The following is a 15,751-nucleotide window of genomic DNA, read 5'->3' as shown; positions in this document are numbered from 1 at the left end:
ATCTCAAAAGAAAAGAAAAGCCAACAGGACGCCATCCTTACCCTGAAAAAGGAGTTTCAGCTTTCTATCAGAAAGCTATTTCCAGACAACCCCAAAGGGATGGGGAACAATTTAAAGATCAGAAGTCTCTCTTCCTGGCTGATTCAAGACTAAAAAAAAAACCAAACCACTTTTCCTTAAAGAAACCAAACACAACCAAAGAAAAACGTCTCAAGACTGCATGCGCCCAGATAATTTTAGCCTGAATTCATTTTTTAGAGCACTGTGGATCCTTCATTACCTTTCCTGCACATACCCCTTTGCCAAGAAACCAGCTTGAAGTCACACTTAAGTAGGACAGCAAAACCCCCCCAAGATAGAGGAAAGCTTCAGTGCAAGTTAGCCTGAAAAGAGGACAATTGGATCATAAAGCAAGTTGCTCACAATCTGTTTTAGAAATACCCAGCTTTGCTAACAAAGTAAGATCTTTTTCACCCAGACCATTACAGTTGAACCAATGCAATGACATGAATTTTACACCTCTGAAGGTGCTTAATGCTGACAACCTGCACTGTTTGGTTGTTGGTTTTTTTTTGTTCTTTGTTGGTTTTGTGGGGTTTTTTTTTGTTTTATTGGAGTTTGGTATTTTTTGTTTGTTTGGGGTTTTTTTAAGGTAACAAAGTACAGTAGGACACCATATTAATACAGGCAGAACCAAGGATTACATCATCTAGAGACTTATGGTACTTAGTTCAGACAAAAGCCAGATGAGTAGAAATGCATGGCCTAAAGCATTACAGCCTTTTTTCTAGCTTGCTTACTGTCTTTCATTTAGAGTTTTCGTGTGAACAAGGCCTTGGAGAGCTCAGACTGAGGCACATGAAGCAGTAAATACAAGAGAAGCAGCCATTGCCCTTGAAAGCGTGGCTGTATTTCCCAGTGAGGATGCTTGCAGGAGGACAGGAGGGAGGAGAGTGAGGAAGGGAGAACAGACACCTGGCAGCAGCTGCTCAGGCTACAATCACATGGGAAAGTCACAAGTGGAAAGTGTTTCCAAAGAATGGCAGATGTGCAGATCACAGCTTCCTTCTTCAAACTACAACAGCTTTGCAGTAATTTAACACCGCATTCTTCAGGTGCCATTTATGTATGTTAATAATCCCTTCCCAGGCCCTTTCCATTCCAGCTTCAGAATCACAAGCTGGGAAGGATGCTTTATCTAAAGTGTCTCTTATTTCCTCTCTCTCATATTCTCAGCTCTAATTAGGTCGTGACTGGGAATCTGCTACTAGCAAGTACCAGAGCCTGCTGCAAGCAGAGCTCCGCTTGCCTACTCAGGAGCTGCTACAACGCAACTGAAGCGTAAAATAACAGGGAGCTGTGATTTTAGTGAAATGTAAAAACACAATAGGGACAGAGCATAGGTTACACAGCCCGTGTCCCATTTGACGTAAAACAGTATTACTGGAAAACTGTGATCATATTCAGACTAACGCATACCAAGGAATGGCTGACTGTGCAGGGAGCATTTCAGAAACAGAAGGCACACCAGCAAAGGACAAGTTTTCAGCTGGCTTGCAGTATTTTATGCTCACTGTTAGAGGGTTATCATATGGTGTTACAGGGAATGAACACGTGAGCCCTAATGGTTCTGCAGGGATTTCAGCAATACAATAAAAAAAACCCTGAAACCGCTTTTCCCAGAGTTGAAAGGAATCTTTTCACCAGTTTTCACAGATAATAGATCAAGCCTTCAGCAAGAGGAGCAAGATAAAAAGCTGGACTAATCAACAGCTGATAAAAATATTAGAAAGCAGAACAATATCACACATTGAGACAAAGATCAGGCTTAGCATGCACCTTCTACGGATGTGCAAGAATCAGGTATATTACTAAATGAAAAACAGAAATTTTTACTACTGGAAGGCAGTGTCACATTAGAACGCTGATCAAGGTGAACTGTGCACTCAAAGGGATAATAAAAAGAAAACTGCCCATGAAAGAGAACAGGGGGTGCTGAAATATTTTTAAAAATTGCTTCTTTCCCTGTGTCAGGTATCCCTGCCTCTTCCTGACCCCAGTGCATGCAGTTCTTAGCAGTCTGGGATCACGTAACAAATCAGAGGTGTGCAAGAAGTCTAAACTGAAATTCATCTTTATTCACAACTAGCAAACGCCTGGAATCTGTGTTTTTCCTAGCAAAACCATAAAATTTAGAAGATGCCAGTGAAGATCAGGTCTATAAATCCCTCATGTGTTCCACGCTTCTGTTCATTTCAAGTTGTGATCACAAGAGATTCAGTAAATGGAGGAAATATGCAATTTGACAGAAGATTTTTCTTCCTGCGGCTCAGATGCTTGTCACATTGACAACACAGATCAGTGCTGCAAGAGCAGCCTCTTCACTCCCATTCCCTGTCACAACCATTTCTGCACTCTTCAGTCTACTGGCAGCCCACACTCCATGCACAAAGCCCAAGACACCTGGCAGAAAGACACTTGTTACTGTGAACACTTCTAAACCAATCTCTAACAAGTCATGGCTTCAAAGGACCCATTATTTCATTATTTTGCAGGGTCTACTCGTTTGAAATGTTCATGTCCCACAGATGAGAAACCTACTGCCACAACACATTTGTTTAATTTTATTTTTTTAACTACTGACATTTATATTTAATGGGTGTGTATTAGATTTTCATTTGGGGATTGGGAAGTACAGGGATAAGAGAGTAAAATAAAATACTTTGCTTGATAGACACTGCATGATAGTGATGTGGATTTATTCTTTTATACGGATTTTTCTTAAGTGGGCTCTGCATTTTCTTTCCTTGAGGGGTGACGGAGAAGATCTGAGGCACACAAATGTTCTCTCCCAGTTTACTACAGCTGTAAATGAGTGGTTAAGATACAGAAGTGTCATCTTGTGAGTGGGAGAGGAGGAAAGCAAGAAGCAAAATTAAGAAGTTCTACATGCCACTCCACACACTTCTGCCATATGAAATCAAAATTATCTATTTTAGGTATTCCTGAGACTTATCTTGGCAGTTTAAATACTTCAAAGTCTGGATACAGGAAACATTTATTCTCCTGCACTGGAGTTATTCTGCCTTCTTGATGCAGTTTTTATTTTAAAAGCCTTTTTAAAGTACAGGGCAGGAAACGAAATTGTCAAACTATCACAGACAGATATAAAAATGACCTGCATCAAACACAACCAGACAATGCTCTTAATGATGTACAATGTCCAATGCAGTACTGTACTTCTCAGAATGCAACTCTTCACACTATAAAATTCCACAGAGGTACAAACTCAAGTTTCACCAACAACGGCCTGGATTTTTGCTAAAGCACCATTCAACCTCGTTGAGAATTATCAAAGATACAGCACATCTTCTGTAATAACACAGCAGCTTTTCTGAGATACAGAGTGGATTTTCGGAAGATTTACATACAATTCTATTAATCTAAGATAAACTTTTCTAAAGGATTCATTTTCAATTTTAGCAACAGGTGACAGGCTTTTATCAAATGCTTTAAAAACTCCCCATACAGGTAAAAACCACTGGAAAATCCCACATTCTTGCTACCTTGGAAATTTTTTGTTTGATTTCTAATGAAGTAATGGCTGTATTTTACTTGGTTTTCATTGGCAAAGGAGAAACTTCAGTACAAACAGGCAGATTTTTTTTTCCTCCAATGTTCTGTGAAGAACTATCCCCTATCAAAATGTCACAATTCTCAGCAGGGCAAAGGCTCTCAGGTCTGCTGTGGTCCCCCACAGTTGGGTTCAGATGTTTTTACTGCAGACAGGACGTGCTGGATGGTTGAAGTAGAGGAACAGTAACATGGTGGCACTGCTGTGCTGCTGGGAAACAAGACCCAGTAAAGTCTTTACAGCAAGTTGCATGAGATGGGGAGCAACCAGGAAAATCTCTTACCCACTTATATCACTGCAAAGAGCTTGAAAGAGCTGTTGTACTTAAAGAGGAGCTTTCTTTTACAAAAGGACAAGCACTGCAAACTTGCTGATGACCAGTTGCTATCAGTAGTATGCTACTTAGATATTATCCAAAAAATAAATACATTTAATGGTGCCCCTCCACGGTGAAGATGCCATTTGAACAATGTGTGAGGAAGTAGCTGCTTTTTGAAAGCAACTCATGCTAGGGAGACAGCATCATGAAAACAGATCCATTAGTATGTGATTTTGTTGCCAAAACTGATGCAAAGTGTGTCATTGAGAAAAACTCTCCTACCTGCACACTTGGAAACAGAAAGCCCTTTGCCGAAGCAGTGGCTGGGCTGAAAAAAGAGTATCCCTGTTCAATAAGCACAGCCAACAATGCACTTTTTCCATTTGCATCTATACTTTTCTTTGTGAAGAATCTTCTTCAGCACTGATGGCCATTATAACCAAGGATCAAAATAAACTGGACCTAGAACCAGCCCTCTGAATGGCTCTAAGAAGGGCTAAGCCAAGATTTTCAAAACCAACCAAGCACAGGCAAATCACAGAGCCCTCACTCTTCTCCCAAGAACAATTTTGCTTTTGGTCTTGTTATATCACAGTTAAGAGTCCTTCTGAAAGAGGATAATTCTTCAGTATTTCCCACAAAGCAATTTTCTCCCCTCCCACGGCTGGCAAAATGAAAAGCTATTAAAAATGGCAAAGTGATCAAATACCCCCTTCTCAGCACAACCCATCTGCTTAGCAGTATGCTAGTGATAAGACACTGGACAGTCACGCAGGCCATCCTAAAATTTGGACTTCTGTTCATCCTGGCTCTGTCCAGGAAAGTACAGGGACTGTAGTAGTGGAACCTGAACTGAAACTCAGCTTGCTTCACCCTTCCCCGTCCCGTCCTGTAACTCACCAGTCTGGCCTCTGCGATCCCTGGATTCACCCTCCCATGTGAATACTTGGCAGCCTTCTGGCCACAAGAACATGCTCCATTCAGGTCCTTCCAGCAGCTCCCCTCCCAGTAATTCCCTGCTCACCACAGATCTTCCTCCATCTCCAACCCCATGTTGTGAGCTGCTGGGTTATCTCCTTTACAAGACAATAGTTACCTAAACCTAATCCTCACAGACACAACTTACATTTATGGAATTATGTGGCTGACAACTGAATTAAAGGATGTGGGGAACTTACATTATGAGGTCAGTTATTTCTAAAAAGTTTGTCGTAGAAGTCAGCTGGCTTTACACAGCAAGCAGCCATGTACCCCGAGCGTGACTGAGCATGAACAGGGCAGTGAAGATTTTGGAGCCCTCCTGAAGGAGCGATCCAACCAGAGCACCGCACATGTGTCTATGTATGTTATCCCTCCTGAACACCACCTTCAAGATCAGATGGCATGATTCAGCACTTGAAGACATTAATTTTTAAGGTGGCAGTTTTGAAAGACAGAAAACACTATAGAAAACTTTCACAACTGTGCACTCAGCTTGGGGAAGTGAAGTCCCACCTTTCATAGGGGCCTGAGTGGCAAAGCAACATTATGTAATCTCTCCCCAAAACATGCCTTGAAGAAAGCCCCTGCACAGACATGCACCCAGTCATGCCAACCACATGGGTGTACCCTATTATGGGACTCAAAGATGCAGTATATTGTGCTTACAGGACAAATGAACACTTAACAGATAAATGAAAGTGACTGGAAGCTTTAGGCACTGTGCCTAGAAAACATGACGCCTTTCTCATAAGGATTTCAAGGCAACGCTGTAGGAAGGAAGGAATTACTTCAAGATAAAGCATGATTACGTATCGTCTCATGAGCTACACCTCACAAACATATTAGCCATTCTTATCTCCTTTCCACTGTTTTGGTATTTATTGTTTACACAATCAGTAGTGTGCAGCTTCAAGTTATATGCCATAATCAGTTCTTCCAGCTAAAAATATGCTGACCATTTCCAACTTCTACACAAATAAGGTCAAATCATTAATGAATTCTGGAAATTTAAAGATAGTGCTTACGTTACTCCTTACAAAAGGATATACACTCTGCTAAGACTGTAGGAGAATGTTTTTTCAAGTGAAGCAATGGACATTTGAAAATGTGACACTGTCAATTTTGGAGTGCATGCTTGAACATCAGAAAAATAAAAATCAGAAATCAAGGCAATATAGATATGTGAGCAAAGAAGAGTGCAAACAGTATGTCCAGAGCATTTCATCTTTCTGGTGGAAGCTAGTAAATGCTGCAAGTTATTTGGCCTAGATTTCTTTTCCCCTGTCAACCATTTATTTCAAAAAAAAAAAAAACCAAACCAAAACATATTATGGAACAGTAATGTTGTGTAACTTCTCAAAAGGTCATAGAAAACTCAAATAAAGTGTGACCCCAATAAAACAAACCTACTGCTTAGCACAGACTTTCTCCTCTTTTCCATGTTTCTTTTTAATAGAAATAATTATTTACACAAGATTTTTAAATTTGTTTTTACATTGTGTTAGCACAATTGCACAGAAATTAGTTAGTAACACTTGCTTGGCCATAGGGTAAACACTATCTGCCATTCACCAAGTGTCACAACAAAACTTACCCTCCAGGGACTGTTTTTATCAAGTTTCACTGTCAATATAGGCTCTGCAGCACTTGAACCTCAAGAATTACAACTAGGAAAGCTTTTCTGAGTAACATCGTCTGTGTGCCACATGCTCCATCACACCAAATCACCACGGACAGACCTGCACATCTGGTTTTTGCAGTTCACAGCCTAGGCTAGGGTATCAGCCAGACCATGGAATTCACCAGCACCTCAAGAGCTACAAGTCATCACAGAGCACATACGTGTTCTAGTTCAGTGTGGATGATATGGCAGGTGACTGGCATGGAACACCTTTCCCATATAGTGGCAGTGTACTGTATCAATCACATCAGACAAAACGGCATGCAATCCTTTCAAATTCATCATCTAACCCAGCACAAGTTCATAACACTGTCTCACAGTGTTCAGATATTCAGCCACTGTGGTAGCAGACCAAGGACATCACCACTGTTGTGGGGAAGTGGCCATTCCAGGCACTTCTCACTACTAGGAGTAGTCACATCAGGTTCACCTATGCTAGAACAGTGGGGTTTGTACCAACACGCAAGAGAGCTCCACATTTCCGACAAACAATTGGAACCCCACACAAAAAAGATTATGATCAAAACTGATCAATCTTCATGAAGGTGGGGTTAAACTAGTTTTCAACACCTTTAATAACACTAAGCTACAATAACCTTTTGTACAATAGTACTGCTCACATTCGCAAGATACACTGCTTCAGCTACCCATCTGGAAATGCATGCAATGACAGAAGTTAGGCTTAAAGCAACTAATAAACCACACTCAAAATGTAGCAGTTCCGTCCTCATATATTATCAAAGTAATTCTTGTAAGACTGCATGTGCAATGGTGTTTTAGCCTATGAGCACTTCATTGATTTTTTTTTTCCTCACCTATTACTGTGCTTGGACTTTTCCCGGTCTTTTTCCTTGTCCTTCTTGTGCTCTTTGTGCCGGTGTTCTCGGTCTTTGTGTTTATCTTTGTGTTTGTGAGAATCTGCAAGCAGAGAGGCAAAAAAAATTAAGAAATGAAGTTGGGAGAAAACTCCATGCCTCCCTCACAGACCTCTGCATTTTTCCCCACCCCATACCGGTATTTTCTGTGATTCAAAATTTGTAACAAAAATCTTAGTTTCAGAGGTCCTAAATAGATTCATTGTTCCTGCAGCACAAGTTAATTAATCTTGGCAACAGCTGCGTTTATATGGTCTTCAGTTCAATGACCTTTAAATGCTTTACAGATCCTGAAGAAATGCAACCCTTCTTATTAAATAGGTAAGTATGGCTATAGTAATCTTATTTGGTAGATGGGAAACCTAGCTTCCTGTGCCTGTAAGTATCTCATGTCAAATAGATTATAAGGATACAGAACAGAGCATAAAACTGAAATGTTAGGCCTACTGGGTCGTAGAATTGAGAGTGCTATTTCCACAAGCATGTAGTCTAGATAAACCACACCCACCCACCTCCCCTCAATTATAACCATCTTATTTTTATCCCCAACAGTGCATGACATGACAGGCACACAGCAAGGGAAAGGGGGAGTCATGAGGGAAGAGGAAAAGAAAGGGTGAAAAGAAAATAGGAATTCTCTCCTCATGCTTCTCTCCTGCAGGAGAGACTTACCTCCCTCCAACAACAGCCCCACCAAGAAAATCCAACATGACAGCTGTAATGAGTATGTACTGCTGATAACCCACCCACAAAGGTTAGGACTGGTCCAAATTAAGCGACAGGTCAGAAATAGGAGATGGTACTCAAGTAAATATACATGAACACAGTAATTTTATTGTTACCAATTTCTACTCCAGGTGGCATTTCCCATCCTCAGCGACAACCATACTATATAATAAAATCCTTTAAAGCACCAAGAAAATAGATCCAGCACACAAAAAGAGCAACATAGTCGAATTGTAAATAAACGCATTTACAGGCATCTTTACGGTCCTTAAATGTTCTTTATAAGTAGATCAAAAAGGAGCTGAGGCTGAACTAGCACCTCAAACCCACCTTAAAAGGCACTGTCATTTAAAGTAAGGTCACTGTAGTGTTGGGAAGAATAAGTGCATGCCCAAAGACACCCCCCAGGGTTTTTTGGGGGGTCTGTTGTTGGTTTGTTTTGGGGTGGGTTTTTTGTTTGTTTGGTTTTGCTTTAACATGCTTCTCAAAGCAACGAAAATTAAGTAAGCTCCTCAGGATACCTAAAAGGCTGTGCTGACTTCGGCAATCATGTTTTTCAGATCATAGGCCAGAATTTCCACCAGCAATCTTGGCTGTAAGGTATTAATTCTTAATAGTAAAGATGTTACCATGCCTCTAAAAAGGCTACTATCCCCACACTAAGAACAGGAAACTGCAACACAAGAATTTTGTGACTTTCAGTCACATGGGAAATGTATTACAGAGCCAGGAACAAGCCTCATCCTCCTGACTCCAAGTCTTCCACCACAAATTCATTTTTCTTCTTAACTGACACCAGCTTTTCTAACCTCAAAACATTCAGCTGGTTTTAGTGGAAATATACCCACAGTCACATTTCTACAGAATACAATTTTAATCTATTGCTTTCTATAACTTCAGGTATTGTTTTCAGACACCTGCAGTAAGACAACATAAAACAACATATGAATGCTGACATTCCGAGTCTCCAACTTGCCTTCTGCATCTTTCCTTGATCCTCCTGAACTTGGCAGCACTTGCTAGTGCTTTGGGGTATACAGCAAGATTTAGTTTTCTATATTTTGATATACAGGCACGTGGCAGGTTATGTGGAACATTTGGTGCTAGAGCATAAAACACTGAATAGTTTTCAAATACCTAAACAGCAAAATCTATTTCACAGCAGGCAGAGCTTTGCAGGCATCTTTGGCAAACTGTGTGGGGACCGGACACCTACACTCTCTGAACTGCCAAGAAGCAATTTCTCAGTACCCTTCTTCCCACCAGGACAACACACATTTCACTGGCAAAAATGTTTTCGCAGTGCATTTCACACTTAAGATTCTTCAGTTCAGCCAGTAGCTGGAAGCTCAGGCTGTTTGCAAACTGCCAGGATTTTATTCCACAGAGAGTTTACTCACTGATTCCTAAAGCACCGGCTGAAGTGAACAGCCATCTATTTACACTTGATGAATAGGTAAATTGCTAGAAAAACCATCATGATGCTATACATAGAACTATGTACACTCATTTTATAACATCCTTGCTTTTTAAGGAGGCACATACCAACACAGAGTCAAATTTTTTCTACCAACCAATGGATGGAAAACGTGTGCAACTGGGCTCAATGCTATTCGCTTTAGAGCTCAGAACCACAAGATTATTTTTCACCAAAAAAGCAGAAAGTGGAACAGTCTTACCTTCATCACCAGATTACCTTCCAACTGACTTGTGATTTCCAGCTGAATATTTACTCTTGAAAAGTAGTTCCAGGGCTATACCCTGGAAACACTGGAATCAGACATCTATTTCCTCGATCCTCTGCACTGCTTACAGTCATTTGGTATTTTCAGACAATTAAAGCCTGGTACAGCAGCAAAAAAAGTGCCTGAGCAGTTAAACTAGCTCTGCTTGCTAGTATTTGTCACCACTCAGCTTTCCTTTCAGAGGTATTCTGGCTAAAAGGCAGGCCAGAGCTGCTGGGGAATGAGATGTTGTGCACATGGTCTCGAAAGGAGAAGGGAAAAACTGGCAGGAGAGGTTTCACCCAAGTGCAGTCAAGGCTGGATAGGTACTTGGCCTCTCACACTGGACAACACTTTAAATTCTGTACCTCCATGGAGGTAAGTGTAATACCTCCCAGACACGGCTCCTAACAATTAAATTATTCTGGAATATTTGCCTAGTATTCAGACTGAAATGGTGCTGCTTTCTGGCATAATGCCATGAGGTAGGTTAAGAATGAAGACTTCAAAAGACTTTATTAAATAGTCTTGAGCTGACATATGTATGTCTTCAAAAGGCATTAAAGCTCTTGGTCTCTTTTTTTTTTTTTTTTTGAGGGTGGAGCTGGATGAAGTTCAGGAGACTGGGTCATTAAAAAGACAGAATTCTTTTTTTTGGCATATCACACAAAAATGCTTTGTTCCAGACTGGCTTTATGTAGGAGTCCAAGTTGATGTTTATTTGGTGACTGACATGAAACAAGTTTAGCCATTTAACTCCAGTTTGTGTACCCACTTCACAGAAACCAATGCAGCAACACCTCCAACTGAATTACACAGGCAACAGATGACGGAACTGGGAACAAAACTTTAAGACAGTGAGCCACCTTGCACCAAACTTCATCGACACAGAAGCAATCAATGGAAGTATTCCTGTCTGTAATATCTCTTCTTTGATGTATCCAGCATATTAATTCCTAGAAGAATCTTCCAGCCTCCAGTAACACTCTCCCAGCTTGCAGCCGATTAGCAGTTGACTAGGTTCAGCCTCACCAGCTACAGAATGAAGTCAGACATTATCACACATTCAGATTTGTTTCCTGCCTTTTATGTCTTCCATTAAGTATGTCTGCTTCCTCTAACACTAAACAAGGAGATAAATATTATTCCAAGAGCATTAGCAAAATCCACTGTCTACTGTGAGCAAAGTTCAAACCCCCAAAAGCTTGTGTGGTATTTAAAGATTTCAGAAATTGAAGTCTCTCTCCAGCATCAAGGTTACAGTGGGGACAGGGGTTATGCTAACTGGGCAAGGATCCATTAGCCCTTAGGCTCCCCCTTCAGTATCCTCTAACCCAAACAAGAGCTTTTGGCATCTCTTCTGTTCTAGAAAGCTTGATGTCTCTGGCACTGGATCTCTGTCTGTTAATACTGAGCCTGGTGTATCTCCAAAAGATTACTGCAGTCCCCGTACTATTCCTGCCATTCCCCCTGTACCTCCAACAATCACGAGCAGCTCTGCATTTTTGTACGTTGATTCATCTTTCAACTCTGTTTAATTAGAAGGACGCCTGATTTAAGGATGGGAAATTCTAAGCACTTTTGGTCTGTGGCTCTGTTTTGTCGTATTCCACACACACACCCCCACACACCCCACCACCCCCCCCCCCCCCGCCTTCACTCCACCACTAAGTCTCTGGGGAAAGGCTGAGTCATAACCCTATTTGCAATACTTGTATATACGTATTACTGGAACAGTGCAGTTTTACTCTTTATCCAGGAACAGAGCTGTAAAAGGTTAGGCATCTCTAACTACAGCATGACAAGAACAGCGATGAAGTAAAGAAAGCCCTCCTCCAGCAGGCAGTTGCCACCTGGAGAGGAACAGCACCAACAGCAAAGGCAAGCTTCCCTTTCCTAAGAAGAGCGACCACTGGCTTCTTAGATTAGTCTGGTGACAAAACAATTACGTGGGACTATACTGTTTTAATTCATGAGACAAATCAATTTGCTTTTAAAACATTTTTGAACACACTTCCCCCCCCCCCCAAGATTACTTACATATTACAATCAAGGGAAGTAGGCCTACTTCCTACATTAATATTTCAGTTTTGACAACAACTTCTCTAATACAATACTAAAATCAGAGAGATGTGTAAGTTCTTGTATGCCCTATTAGTACATCTATCAATATTATTTGGGACAGTACCACTAGCACATGATGTAGGATGCTATAGATGCCATTTATCCCACTCCTACCACCCACTTTTATCCCACTCATTTTATCCCAGTTTCATAATTTTGCATTAGAATCTTTTTTTTTTTGGTAAGAAATGAGGAAAAAAAGATGTGAGCAACAGTCTGGTCCTTCTCATTTCTCCTAAATTAAGGGAGATAGCTGGCAAATTAACACCTGGTAACCCCAATTTCTGGGCCATAGCTTCTCCAGATAAACCTATTAGCCTTCAGTATTTGCCGTCTTTTGGTTCACCATCTTGTAAATTCTTGTGAGCATAATCTGAACACCTCATTAACCTGCTTACAGAAAGGTTTCTGCCAGCAGCCTTTGTTCTTTTGAATGTTTTTACTAGGTTCTGGGGATAAGGAGTTTTTGTATTTTCCTTCTGGTTCCAGCAACACCCCAATTGTTTTTCCTCTCATTAGACAGCCTAGAAATACCTCAAAGACCCATCTCAATGCTTCTCTACACTGATGTCCAGAAAGTCTCTTGAAGCTTACTTGATTCTTGGGACTGGTATCTGTGCCTAAATCTGAAGACACAGCATGAAAAATTCATCACATTACCAACTAATAAAAACATTATTAACTGCTTGTCACTCCAATAACACTGCTGCTTCAGATGAACGGCTGAAATTTCTGCCCCAATTTAAGTCCAGTGCCTTGATATTAGTTATTCGTTAGAAGAGAAGCATATAAACTCTCAGGATGTTTTTCAGGATCATTGATCTGTATGAGTATGGTGCTCTCTCTATCACCAGTACATTCAGCCATCCTGAACCTGAAGCATGAGCAAGAAGCCCTTTACTACTGGCACAGAGGACATGTATGATGAAACTACGAGGGTCTTTTCAGCCTCTCCTGTGGCAAGAAGAAGTCTTAAAAAAAGACTTCTCCAGTTCCACTGCTAAATTATGCAGCTGAAAGGGAGGTAATTCAGTAACACTGGCTAAGGTTCAAAAACTGGTCAAGTTCAAAAACCTCTTGCGAGCCTTCCTGTCACTTGAGAAATGGTTAGTCCCTTCTCAGCTGAAACACCGTTTCCCTATTAGACCATTTACTCCACAACTGCAGCCTTTTTACTGTGTAGGCTGATTTCTTTCTCACCTGTTGTGATGCAAAAGTAAGCAAAGCATAAAAGACTCTGTATGATCTAAGTGAAGCAATTTTAACGATTTTTCTTCTCCCCTACAGGTTCTCCTCAAAAGTAGTCATCTTAACACTGCAGATTATCAGAAAAAGGCCTCTTACTTTCAAGTTACTGATTTGTTATCATTTGTTACTATTTATTTTGCCAAATCATATTACTTATAGAGTTTTTAGTTTCTTATATTTTATGTTTTTATATGTTGGGTATAAAAAGACTACTAATAAATTATCAAGGTTCAGTTGCTGAAATGATGCCAAGAAGGGCTATGAATGTTCAAACGTGTGAATGTGGCTCAAGGTGTCAAAAATACTCTGTATTCCTGGGAAAGAACAGGTACTTTTGCCTTAGGCATCCAATCAAAATGGTTTAGTGCTGCACTAACTTTTACAATATACAGATATCAGCAAGTAGGAAGACTAACATCTAGTCATTATCCAAGATCTTTAACATGAATAGTAACAGGGTTAGCAGATTACCTAACAGGCAACAGTAATCCCACATGTAAAGGTTGCTCTGTGAGGTTCTGGTCAATTTATAAACTGTTCACCTGAGAAAGTAACTCCTGTGCGTAGATAAAAAAGCCCACTTACAGACCCCATATGGCAAAGAGCAACTTAAGGAGAAAGTGGCATGGTCTGTGCCACAGGGGATCAGCATCCTCACTGTTAGACAGGTTATGACTTTGAACTAGTCATCTGAGTTACATGTTTTAATTTAACAATTTTAAAGACATGTACAATAATCCCACCTAACCAGTATGGAAGAGGTATAAACTTTTCGAATGGATTTGTACTCTAGGTGGAGGAAGTCTCATTATGATCACGGTGTTCCAGTAATTGATTACACAGTGCTGCTAGAGTTTGTTTAAACAGATTGCCATTGCTGTAGCCCAAAAAAGCAGGAGGAGAAGCTACTGGACAGAAAACAGAACTGCATCCAGGTATCAGAGACAACACCTTTCCCAGTAAAGCAGGGCAGACTGAAAGAAAACAGAACTGTAGGTATGAAAGATACAGAAACTGAAGAACATCTATATGCAGCTAGAAGTGTCAAAAGCAGAAAAACACACCCAGAAGACATTGTTCAAGAGAGATGATGGTATTGTGGATGACAGACTGGAGCAGAAAACCATAATCTAAAATAAACTCCCCATATGAAACTGGGTATGTCACTCACAGGCCTAATGGCCCTATTTACACAACTACAGAATACGCATAAAACATTTACCCTGGAAAGGTACTGCAGGTCTGTTTGCTGTGCTGTTTTATTTCTCCAACAGCTGCCTGCAAAATATTTGGAATCCTGAAATGAGAATGACTGAAATACTGAGACCACAACTGGAGTCCCCCATTACCTAAGCATGAAATGCAATAAAGGAAGCAGGACCTGGGTTTTCAATAGGTGTCAAGAAAGGAAAGTAACTACAAAGTTACTGAAACAATACTGCTGGGCTTCTGCTTCCTCGGAGTGCCATTCTTAATGACACAGATATACCTTTCAAAAGCACAAAATCCTTCACCAGTGTAGAAAGACATCTCCACAATCAACACTGCCACAGAAAGCTATTTCTAAATCCCTAAAATCCTTCTTGAAGTCAAATTCTAATGGAGTACAATTACTGTGCTATCACAAACATTTCACTTTAGGTGCATCACTGGGTCAGGTGCACCAGTTCAGGGAGGCTGACACTTCAATAGTGCTCAACATTTCTTTCCATAAATCACAATAAAATCCGAGTTTTATATTTTACTGCAAAACCAACGAAATTAATTTTGACAAAGCACAAAGAGAACACACAAAGCAGCTCTTGGTTGTGAAGCTTGGATCCTCAGTCATTCATTTTCCAATCATACAAGGGAAGAAACAGAAAAAAATAAAGCATGAAAGCTTAATGAAAACGGAGCATGGAAAAGTACTGCAGAATAACCAAACAGTTTATCCTTTCTAAGGCAGGAACTTTATTACTAAAAGACTCCAGAGTGCATTCTTCTTTTTTCTAAGGGTTCAAATGAAGAAATATATAGTCACTGAATAGATTGAAGTCAACCTATTTTCCAGGCTATAATTATTCTGAGATAAAACTCCTTCTGGGCTGAGCCAGAACTGACCACACCACATGGTATCCAATTCTGCCAAAGCTTGAAAACTTGGTACTTTTGGTAGAAACAGGGTAAAAACAGTGACCTTACAATCCATCTCCACATTTCAGCAGTTACTTGCGGCAAAAGATACTACAGGGACAGACAGATATTATGTCTCTTTCCTTAAAAGGACTGTGCTGGGAAACTTGGCTAAAGAACAAGACAGACCCCTTAGTTACTGCATTCTTCATTAATCTTGTAATTTGAAGGCCCTGTATTCCTTGCTGTTGAACAGAGGGAAAAGAAGAAACGTGTGGAATGACTTGGTGATGAATCTTGACCGGGGGGGGGGGGGGCGGACGG

General features: G+C 40.5%; 1 protein-coding gene across 1 annotated transcript in view; it reads right to left on the bottom strand.

Annotated features, from left to right (window-relative positions):
- TOP1 (DNA topoisomerase I) overlaps positions 1-15,751 on the bottom strand; it is a 68,157-nt gene that overhangs the window by 30,448 nt on the left and 21,958 nt on the right. The window contains exon 3 of the mRNA XM_074920146.1: positions 7,431-7,533. Coding sequence (XP_074776247.1) covers positions 7,431-7,533 — 103 coding nt within the window. The remainder of the gene's footprint in view (positions 1-7,430; positions 7,534-15,751) is intronic.

This window comes from Athene noctua, chromosome 16 (genome assembly GCF_965140245.1).
Source record: "Athene noctua chromosome 16, bAthNoc1.hap1.1, whole genome shotgun sequence".
NCBI lineage: Eukaryota > Metazoa > Chordata > Aves > Strigiformes > Strigidae > Athene > Athene noctua.
Note: the sequence above shows the minus strand (reverse complement) of the source record. Positions and strands in the feature narration are given on the sequence as shown.